General features: G+C 31.6%; 2 protein-coding genes across 2 annotated transcripts in view; one reads left to right on the forward strand and one right to left on the reverse strand.

Annotated features, from left to right (window-relative positions):
• Positions 1-8,278, reverse strand: part of LOC111680352 (otoferlin-like) — a 9,059-nt gene extending 781 nt beyond the window's left edge. Inside the window, exons 1-14 of the mRNA XM_046947034.1 lie at positions 8,257-8,278; positions 8,027-8,183; positions 7,676-7,958; positions 6,936-7,619; positions 6,608-6,805; positions 6,428-6,544; positions 6,019-6,372; positions 4,905-5,962; positions 3,951-4,320; positions 3,340-3,884; positions 3,030-3,276; positions 873-1,123; positions 572-810; positions 237-513 (exon numbers count right to left, since the gene is read on the reverse strand). Coding sequence (XP_046802990.1) covers positions 237-513; positions 572-810; positions 873-1,123; positions 3,030-3,276; positions 3,340-3,884; positions 3,951-4,320; positions 4,905-5,962; positions 6,019-6,372; positions 6,428-6,544; positions 6,608-6,805; positions 6,936-7,619; positions 7,676-7,958; positions 8,027-8,183; positions 8,257-8,278 — 4,802 coding nt within the window. The remainder of the gene's footprint in view (positions 1-236; positions 514-571; positions 811-872; positions 1,124-3,029; positions 3,277-3,339; positions 3,885-3,950; positions 4,321-4,904; positions 5,963-6,018; positions 6,373-6,427; positions 6,545-6,607; positions 6,806-6,935; positions 7,620-7,675; positions 7,959-8,026; positions 8,184-8,256) is intronic.
• Positions 8,279-8,410: 132 nt separating this feature from the next.
• Positions 8,411-9,746, forward strand: LOC124418984 (fer-1-like protein 6). Its single transcript, XM_046947035.1, has 4 exons — positions 8,411-8,415; positions 8,901-9,101; positions 9,173-9,356; positions 9,441-9,746. Exons 1-4 carry the CDS (start codon positions 8,411-8,413, stop codon positions 9,510-9,512), a joined length of 462 nt encoding a protein of 153 aa, XP_046802991.1. The 3' UTR covers positions 9,513-9,746.
• Positions 9,747-11,044: the final 1,298 nt, after the last annotated feature.

Consider the following 11,044-nt stretch of genomic DNA (forward strand, 5'->3'; position numbering starts at 1 on the left):
AAATTTTCTATAAAAAAGAGAATTTTCCGAAAATTTTCTATAAAAAAGAGAATTTTCCGAAAATTTTCTATAAAAAAGAGAATTTTCCGAAAATTTTCTATAAAAAAGGAAATTTTCTATAAATATTAGAGTTTTCCGAATATTTTCTGTAAAAATTAAAGTTTTCCGAAAATTTTCTATAAAAATGAGAGTTTTCCGAATATTTTCTATAAAAAAGAAATTTTTGTAAAACATACTTTGGTTTCTCTAATGGATCGGGTTCATTGCGTCCATGACCGGCAGGATTTTGTTCGGCTTCCTCTTTAGTAAGTAAATGAAATTCAGCTTCGACTTTGCCCGTCAACTCCATTTCTTCATTTTGTTTCTTAATATAGAAGGGCCACCAACCACGGACACGTTTTTGTTTGAAAATATTGACAGTGGGAACATTATCGGTTTTCAGCATATCCAATGTACATAATTTGGAAGATTTAGCACCGCGTGGAAAACGATTCAAATCGAAGGAAATGGCACCTAAGAGAAATAAATAATATTATAAAATTTGAGTTTCTTTTTTAATCTGTAGTCGTACCCAAAAAGTCATCTGCTGAAAAATGATCAGCATCCCAAACTTGCAGCTCTAATCTGGCGGGAATTTTCACCTCAGTTTCATCCCAACTAAACAAGGATTCTCTGCGTGAGAGCACAATTCTCTCCTCAGCCGCCAAATATTCAAAGGGATAAATAAAGCGCCAATTGAAATTGCCCTCACCGGTTAAAGAGCGATAATGGATATCGGTTGATTGACAATCTTGAGGACCCTTAAGCCATCTAAATATTTGGGGAGAAATTTGTTTAAAACTCATTTATATATGAAATTTTAATTACGTTACCCTTTAACATAAATATCGGACATTTTTTCTCCTGTAAAGAAAGCATCATCTTCTAGAACCACATCATCTGTATTCCATATAATAATGCGCAATTCGTAGGCTTTGGGTTTGCGCGGTGATATATCCACAGCTGGTCCCGGTAGCGGCATATCCATGGGAAACATATCCACCCACATTTCTATTTTACCTTGTTCTATTCCTGGTTTATCGGGATTGTAGAGCGGTCGACTTTCTATATGCTCGGGAACAATCTTGAAAATGTTTTATGATTAAAAAAAATTATTATGGGAATAAAGTTATGGATTTGACAATATCGGAATAAACATTTAAAAAAAAGGAATAAAATTTTGGAAAAATATTGCCTTAAAACATCCATCAATTCTCGATTTTTTTTATTTAGATAGATAAAAAATGTAGAGTATAGAAAAAATAGAGTATAGAAAAATATGCAAAAAACATGTACAAACATTTATATACGAAAATAGTTTGATAATTAACTTAAAATTAAAACAAAATGGTTAAAGGTAACTAATGAATAACTTAAATTAAACATTTTTATAAACAAGAGGAATTTTCCGAAATTTTCTATAAGAAGGAGAGCTTTCAGAAAATTTTTTATAAGAAAAGGATGTTTTCGATAATTTTTTATAAGAAAAGGAATTTTCCAAAAATTGTCTATGTAGAGAAATTTTCGTACTTTTTTAACAAATTAAATTTTCTATAAGAAGAGAGATTTTCTGAAATGGAATTCTATGAAAATTTTTTATAAGAAGAAAATAAATTTTCCAAAAATTTTCTATTAAAAGAAGAATTTTTGAAAATTTTTCCGAAAAATTTCTATAAAACAAAGTTTTTTCTAAAAATTTCTATAAAATAAAGTTTTTTCGAAAAAATTTCTATAAAATAAAGTTTTTCCGAAAAATTTCTATAAAATAAAGTTTTTCCGAAAAATTTCTATAAAATAAAGTTTTTCCGAAAAACTTCTATAAAATAAAGTTTTTCCGAAAAATGTCTATAAAAGAAAGTTTTTCCGAAAAATTTCTATAAAAGAAAGTTTTTCCAAAAATTTTCTATAAAAGAAAGTTTTTCCAAAAATTTTCTATAAAAAAATTTTTTCCGAAAAATTTCTTTAAAAGAAAGTTTTTCCGAAAATTTTCTTTAAAAGAAAGTTTTTCCGAAAATTTTCTATAAAAGAAAGTTTTTCCGAAAATTTTCTATAAAAGAAAGTTTTTCAGAAAATTTTCTATAAAAGAAAATTTTCTATAAAAGAAAGTTTTTCAGAAAATTTTCTTTAAAAGAAAGTTTTTCCGAAAATTTTCTTTAAAAGAAAGTTTTTCCGAAAATTTTCTTTAAAAGAAAGTTTTTCCGAAAATTTTCTTTAAAAGAATGTTTTTCCGAAAATTTTCTATAAAAGAAAGTTTTTCAAAAAATTTTCTATAAAAGAAAGTTTTTCCAAAAGTTTTCTAAAAAAAATATTCTATAAAAGAGAAATTTTCTGAAAATATTCCAGAAAAGAAAAATTTTCTATAAAAGAGAAATTTTCTAAAAATGTTCTATAAAAACAGAAATTTTCTGAAAATTTTCTAAAAAGAGAAGAAATTTTCTAAAAATAAAATAAAAGAGAAATTTTCTGAAAATTTTGTATAAAAGAGAAGTTTTCTGAAAAGAGAAATTTTCTATAAAAGAAAGTTCTTCCGAATAACTTCTAAAGAAAGATCTTCAGAAAAAGTTCCATAAAAGAGAAATTTTTCAAAAAAGTTTTTAAAAGAGAAATTTTCTGAAAAATCTCTAACTGAAAAAAATTTCTATAAAAAAACTAATTTTACGAAAATTTGGTATAAAAAATGTTTCTATAAACAACGGAAATTCTCCGAAAGATATATAAAAAGAGAATAATTTTCTTTAAAAAAAAGGAAAATTTTCCGAAAAAAATGTTCTAGAAAAAAGTTAAATAAAAATATAAAAAATTTAAAACTTTGTTCACAAAGTGGAATGGTATCTTTTGATTTTCGAAATTCTTTGTTAACAAAGTACAAATCATACCTAACACAATGAAATAAATGCCTTTAAAATAGGCTTTTGCAGTTAATTATCAAACTATCCTCGTATGTTTTGAGATGATCGAAAAAGGAAAATACCACACCACGAAGATCTTACCTTACAACCCACACCGGGTATTTCACTCCAACGATGTAAGCAAGCTAATGCTAAATGTTCATCGCGGTTACGGCAAGTACTGGGACCATTCCAGGCTATAACCTCCTCATCGGAGAAAGTCATACAGTACTTGCCAATAGCCACGCGATCTTGAAAATAATGTGGTGTATCCAATTTATTTTCTTTACATAATTTCGATAATATTTGCGTTGGTTTCATGGGATCACGCCATTGGTTGTAACCGCAACTGGAAGTAAAACGTTATATGTTAAAGGAAAACTTTAGAAAGTAATTTTCTAGATATACTTACTCTTCATATCTTAAGGCCAAACCACAAGTGGCTCGATGTCTGCTATAGAAACGATTTTCTAAATCTATGCGTGTTTCGCCTATCAAATCATCCGAGCCAACTAAATCCCAATCAAATATCTGCACGGTCAACATGGAATCTTGAGGAAAGGTGACCTCTATTTCGAAACATTTACCAAACACCGGATTCAGCTGTTTACTAACATAGTTATCCTTATCCGAAATACGTTTACTACCCAAATGTAGAACAACATAAGGATCTGCTTTGCCATTCAGATCCATGGGATGCAAATCGGTGGCCTTAACTATATAGACCCTCACTAGCACATGTATGGGTTCATTTGCTGGCAAATTTGGTATAGGATAGTCTACACCCTTGGGTGGCGGCAGACGATATACCTTAATGGTCCCTTTGAAAAAACCCACTGTGCGATTTTCATCCTCTGTGGAATCTCCTGTTTTCTTGCCTCTATATAAAGCAAACGACTGTAGCCATTCACGGAAATTGTTGAATTCCGGTTGCGACTCCAATTCGTTGGGATAGATCTGAAAGTGAGGAGCACGACGTGCCACACTACGAATTCGTTTAGACGAATTCGTTTGACTACTTACCTGACATAATGCTGTTGTACTATTAAGGGGTTTTGTTTTAGTTATATTCGTCGTACTATTAAAATCGGGCTTATTGCGCCCAATGCCAGTCATAGCTTTGGGACTTAATTTTTGTACTAATTTAGCACCTTTTGCTCCTAGTTTATTGGAATTTTGTGAAACTTGTGATGGCGGCGGTGTTAAATATTTTTCAGTGTGATTGAGAGCTTTTTCGGCTTTGGCATTGTCTATTAGCCGTTCATAGGACCAGAAGTATTTCGTCCACCAATCACGACTTAATTCATCGTCTGAATCTTGTTCTTGCATGAGATTATTTTCTTTGTTGCTGCCTCGTCGAGAGGTTTTCTTTTTGGAATTTTGCTTTTTCACCCTGGGAAATAAAAAAGTAAAATGCAATTATAATTATAGACTAGAATATAGTACGGACCATATAAAGTCCATAGTCCAAACCATGGACTTAAGTTCAGCCTACCGGCAAGACCAGATTTTAGGTCAGAATACAGATTTAACAATCCTCCGGCCTAATTATTAGACTACAGATTAGACTAAAGACTAGATTATAGGCTAGACTACTGTATAGACTATAGACAAGGCTTTAGACTATATACTAGACTATAGACTAGACTATAGACTAGACTATAGACTAGACTATAGACTAGACTATAGACTAGACTATAGACTAGACTATAGACTAGACTATAGACTAGACTATAGACTAGACTATAGACTAGACTATAGACTAGACTATAGACTAGACTATAGACTAGACTATAGACTAGACTATAGACTAGACTATAGACTAGACTGTAGACTAGACTATAGACTAGACTATAGACTAGACTATAGAATGGATCATAGTTCAGACAAGAGTCTAGTTTATAATCATGAATATAGTCTAGATTAATAATAGTCTAGATTGTACTACATATTGTTCACGTTATCCAAATCACTCACATTTTAGTAACACATGCCGCACCATACAAAGTAAATTGATCACATGACGACCGGCGATTACCATAGAAATCCTTCATGCTGGCTTGTTGCAGAGAATCCAACATTGGCTGCATACCATATCCATCTACAAGATTATGAAGACTTTCCTCATTAAAAGGAGCCGATAAAATAATTTGACCACCAATTGTCTTATACTTCGTTATATCCTCTTTAGGAGGTGGTTTATACAGATAACGATGAATGGAAGTTATTTGATGAGTTCCCACTAATGTATAGCGGCCAAAAGAACGGCAATCTACACATCTTATAGTTATGGGTGGAGCATACATTTCTTCTAAGGGCAACTCCAATTCAATTGATTTTAACATATTTGGGAAGTTAGGATTCTTCTTGGCATTCTGTATAATATTCGAACTTAAAATTTTGCCTGAACATTCCACGTCTATGCGGGGTTTGTCGACTGACATAAGATGTACTCTTTTAAGATCTCTTAAGCCCCAGAAGAGTACTTCCAAACGAAATTTAGCCAGATTTGGACGAACTTCTTTGGGCACTGGAAATATGGTATTCTGTTGGGGTATATTATTACGTTCCTTTTTCACTTCGGCCAAAACATTTTTAGGTTCTGTTAAGCGAGGCATATCGGTGGAACCCAGTTCCAACATTTCAAAAGCAGCCAATAATTCTCCAGCATTATCTGGTCCTCGAACAATATCAAACCATTCCAAGGTGGGTGTTACATAGGCATTCTCTCTTAGTTTAACGCGAGGTTGGGCAATGGCTCTTCCTATAAACTCAGACTTGCCCACCTTATCTTGATCGTAAATTTCTATAATAATAGTGGGAGGATTTTTCTTGATTTCATCTTTAGTGCCATAAACTAAAATTTCATCAAACACCAAGAGTTCATCCCAAGTGGGACTTAAAGTTTCTTCAATGACTTGTGTAGTTTTAGCAAATTCTGTTATATAAACCGTAGCATAGGGATCACTTAGACCGGAAGCATCAGAACCGATTAAAGAACGGGCTTGATAAATATGAGCTCTTAGTTGAAAAGTCTGCAAGTTGAAGAAGTTAAGATATATGCTCAAATATGATACAAAGTTTAACTTACAGATTTCTCTAAATAGTGGATATTATTGGGTGCCATAGCCCCAGGCCGCTCAGCATTTCTCAGCTCATGTGATAAATCATAACCTATGGGTAGACCATCAAAGAAATGACCCTTATGATTAACCACTCCCAACCATAGATAAATGGAAAGTTTGGCTTGTATAAACCAACTTGCTGGTCCTGTTGATTGTTTACCCGGTAAACGTAGGAATATCGTTTGTACCTTGCCACAATGTATGCCACACTCTTCATCGGTAAGCGAATAAATTAAGTCGCGGGCCGACATACGATGATAAGCATAACGTTTACCATTCGCTATCATCCATAGGAATATATCGGGTAGAGAATGTTGGGGCTGCAATTAAGTATAATTAGGTTATGAATCTGATTAGTAAGTTGGAAAAACTTACATCATCTATTAGGAATTTCAGTTTCTGCATATAACTTTGCGCCTGTTTAAAACGTTCATTAAGAGAGCTGCGTGTCACTAGTGCTCTTAGATTGCGTGCTAAATTTCCTAAACTTTCCTGTTATAATGATAAAAAAACGTTTATTGGACCTGTAGTTTTGATATGATTGGTGCTACTTACTATTTCTCTTAGACACAACTTCATGCGCTCTTTATCCAATTTAGTTTTACCACTACCAGCACTCATAGAGTTTGTTTTTGTTATTGTTTGATAGCGCAGACAGGCCGATGCTAAATCCTCTAGAATAGATCGTAGACGTACCTCAGCTTTAGGATCTTCATCCTCTATTAGACGTTTTGTTTCATTGATGCCATCCTCCTAGATAAAAAAAATATGTTATTAGTACTCATAAGTAGTTTATCGGTTTTATGGGTAATATGTGCTGGACTCGGTCACCGATGCAAATATTCAAAACTTTTGAATAGCCTACTGATTACTGTACACTTACAAATTTCTCTGCCATTTTCGATAACATATTACTGTTATACATGCGTCTCCTTAAATCCGGCAAAGTACATCTTACATCCATACACGGCTTATAATCCCAATATGGCAAATAATAATGATTCTTATCATGTGATATGGGTTTGCAAGCATTAGTTGTGCTACTAAACGATGTTGTATCCACTGTCTCTAATACACAACCATCTTCACCATCATCCAAAGCAGTAGCAAAACTTTCATTATGCCCATCCAGGGAATTGCCAGCATTGCCCATACTCAGTTCAAAGAAAACGGTTTTATCACTGATTTTCTTGTCGATCATAGAGGCCTCGACAATAGAGCCAAATAAAAAGAATTCTTCATTGCGTGAATAGGAGGATTCGGATATAAGTTGGGTGGGTTCAAGTTCGACATTTTTCTCGGTGGTTATTTCGATGTTATCGGTGATTTCGGTGCGTATGGCTATAAGTAGACGGGCTCTGTAGCTGACACCTTCTCCTAGACCGGTATTCAAATTGGAATGTTGATCTAAGAGACTGTAGTCACGTGTAGAACCATACAGGTGTATGAAAGAGGGACCGAAGGTGGGTAAGAAACCTTTTTCACCATCATTGGAGATTTGCTTTAAATCTATATAATGTGTACCGATAATAGAAGGTTTCATAGGATCTGCATCTCTAAGTTGAATCTGTAAGTAAAACGTTAAGTATACAATATTTCTCAAAGTTTCAGTAAATATTTTACCTTGATTCTTTGACATAATGGTGGAAACATTTCGGTGAATACTAATTGTTCATTCCACACAGGAGCATAGGCGTTTTTCTTTACTGTTGTTTTGCCGCTAAGACCCGCAAATGATACTTGTACATAGGGACTTACTAAATCTTTAGATTCTCCTGTTAGAGCTTTTTTAACATTAGCCATTATGGAAGAATTCATTCTAGGCAAACCATCAGCTCTATAGATTTTTACTATAAATTTAGCTCGTTGTCTTTCTATGGGTACACCATCCGGTAATAAAAGATTTCTAGACAAACATACATCCAAATTAATGTAGAGTATAGTTTGAGGGAGCTAGTACAAAAAAAAACTTACGCTTCGATGTCATCTGGATCTTTTTCGGATTTCTGTGGCACTTTAACAGTATCACCTTTGCCAATGATACCAATATCACATTTTAAATAACCTTTAGGGCCACTATAGAAATCTTCGGGATCCGTTAACAAGGCCCATTTATGATAGAATTGATGATCTGTTTTAATAGGTGAAGAATATATTTATAATTAGTTTTGCTTAATTCTCAGAGAAAAATATGATTAATTTGCAGGCCTTATTAAATAAAATCATGCTCGAAGAAAATATGCAAAACGAGAAAGAAATACTACATAAGAGAACAATTAGTAAAATCTAGAGAGTGGGATAACTGAAACTTAGAATACATTGGAAAGGAAAAAAAATTTAATAATTTTGTACAAAACTATGGTGTGGAGAAAAATTCTAGAGATTTGCTTAGCATAGCCTAAACTATAGTCTAGTCTATAGTCTAGTCTATAGTGTAGTCTATAGTCTAGTCTATAGTCTAGTCTTTAGTCTAGTCTATAGTCTAGTCTATAGTCTAGTCTATAGTCTAGTCTATAGTCTAGTCTATAGTCTAGTCTATAGTCTAGTCTATAGTCTAGTCCATAGTCTAGTCTATAGTATAGTCTATAGTCTAGTCTATGGTCTAGTCTATAGTCTAGTCTATACTTTAATCTATATTGTAGTCTATTGTCAAGTCTATTGTCTAGTCTATAGTCAAATCTATAGTCCAGTCTATAGTCGAGTCTATAATCAAGTCTATTATTTATAGTCCTTTTTTTTAGTGTAGTATATAGTCTAGTCTTTAGTCTGGCCTAAAATGTTTCCTTTAGTAGAATATTTTAATAAAGTTTCTCTTTTCATAGAAACCTTTCGGATCTTTTATTTTTAGATCACCCTTGATATTTGAGCAAGAAAATGGAGCTGGTGTCATTAATTCTTCTGCACTAAATGGTGATAATATAGCAGGTCAACAATTTATGAGAGGTAATAATGACATTTTAACAGCTACAACCACGCCAGGAGCTGAAAGTGGACAATCAAATCAATCCAGTGATCTAGAAGAATTACAACACTTTGATCAAGGAAAAATGTAAATATTATTTATCTTTCTTTAATGTAAATAAAGAAACACTAAATGTTGTTATTCTCCTCCCCAAAAAGGATCAAACAAATGACACGTACAGCAGATCATTTAAAATCACAAGATTTTCAAGTTTGTATAACAATTATAGAAGCACGTCAACTGCCTGGTTTAAATATGGATCCAGTGGTTTGCATACAAGTGGGAGATCAAAAGAAATATACCAGTGTTAAGGAGAGTACAAATTGTCCTTATTACAACGAAGTAGGTTAAAGACAATAAGTTGTGTTTATTAAATATTTTAATTTATTGTTTGTGTTTTTTTTTGTCTGTTTGTCTCTTTTCAAGTATTTTGTTTTTGATTTTCATATGCCTCCGGTGATGTTGTTTGATAAAATTATTACTTTGTCGGTAAGTTAGAGATTAAATCTATGTAAATACATATTATAATAATTAGTTATCATTATGATTTGTTGATTCTTATAAATAAATATAAACACGCATTTGTTTAAGGTAAAATGATAAATTATTATATTTATATTTATTCATAACTGGTCATTAAGGTGTCAGTCAGGGTGTGTTTCTTTCTATTTGGTATGAATAATATGAAACGACAGGTGTTGAACAAAAGAGTGCTTAGAAAATTTTTAATGAGAATTGAAATGATTATAATAACTTTAGTTAATTTGCATATTTATTTAAAAGCAATTATATGTTAATAATTATAAATGTTTGAAGATTTTTGATACTCGGTTGTTAGAGAAGTTACGGCAATTTTTAGTTTTTATTTAAAACATTTGTGGCCTTTCGTTACACAACTTTTCACATTTAACCCTATAGTATTATTTATCAACAGAATTAAATTACAAATTTTTATGGAATTTTGCACCTGAATTATTTTTAAAATTTGTTTTAAATTACCTTCATTTAAGGACAATTATGATGGTTTCATCAGGATCTCATTAATATTTGTTCTATTTATTTTGTATAGAAATTTTTATAGAAATAATATGTTCAGGAAAAAAAAACAATTAACACAATAAACATTAAAGTAAATAGCTAATAATTACATTCCAGCATAACATACATACGCATTTACTTATAATTAACATAATAATGTTTTTAAAATCGTATATTAAACAAAATCAGAGAATTTAAAAAAAATTCTTTTAACATAGAATTTAATTAAAAATTAAAAAAAATATTTACCAAAGCTGTAAGCAATGTTAACTTTAAATCAAAATCGCTATATGAAAAACTTTAGCTAGTCAAGATTTTTCATTTAGAAAATTCTTCATCTAAATTGCAAGTTATTAACCTTTTCTCATCAAAGTATAAACATGCATTACTTTACCTATATAAACTAGCAGGATAAATAACTTAAACTCACAGCTAATACTTATAAATGTGGTGGCTAATTAACTAATTGCATTCCAGCAAAAATTAAGTTTAAAAGAGCGCAAATTAATTGTATTTAACATTGACGCTGAATGCTTTTTCCTGCGAAAAGAAAACGTGTGTAGCAATAAATCTTAAACCTATTTAAGTGCAATCTTTATAGAGCACATTCTTTTGTACACTTTTATAACGAAGTGTATTGAATGAAGATTCAATGAATTAAATCAGAGAAGACAATGGTATGTTTTAAATCGAAGCAGAAAATAAGAGAGAAACAGTGGGACTTAACACAGAAAAATCTTAATGAACAGAAATCTTCCAACTAACTAACTAAATAACTAGCTAACTAACTAACTAACTAACTAGCTAACTAACTAACTAACTAACTAACTAACTAACTAACTAACTAACTAGCCAGTTGATAGTTTACCCTGTATGCTATTCTGAAATCTAGTCTATAGTCTAGTCTATAGTCTAGTCTATAGTCTAGTCTATAGTCTAGTCTATAGTCTAGTCTATAGTCTAGTCTATAGTCTAGTCTATAGTCTAGTCTA

This window comes from Lucilia cuprina, chromosome 3 (genome assembly GCF_022045245.1).
Source record: "Lucilia cuprina isolate Lc7/37 chromosome 3, ASM2204524v1, whole genome shotgun sequence".
In the NCBI taxonomy this organism is placed as follows: Eukaryota; Metazoa; Arthropoda; class Insecta; order Diptera; family Calliphoridae; genus Lucilia; species Lucilia cuprina.

Bases quoted from the DNA above. Each gene is read 5' to 3' on its own strand.
- LOC124418984 (XM_046947035.1), top strand. The intron at 9,102-9,172 runs GTAAATATTATT...CTCCCCAAAAAG, and splicing joins CACTTTGATCAAGGAAAAAT to GATCAAACAAATGACACGTA. The intron at 9,357-9,440 runs GTAGGTTAAAGA...TCTCTTTTCAAG, and splicing joins ATTGTCCTTATTACAACGAA to TATTTTGTTTTTGATTTTCA.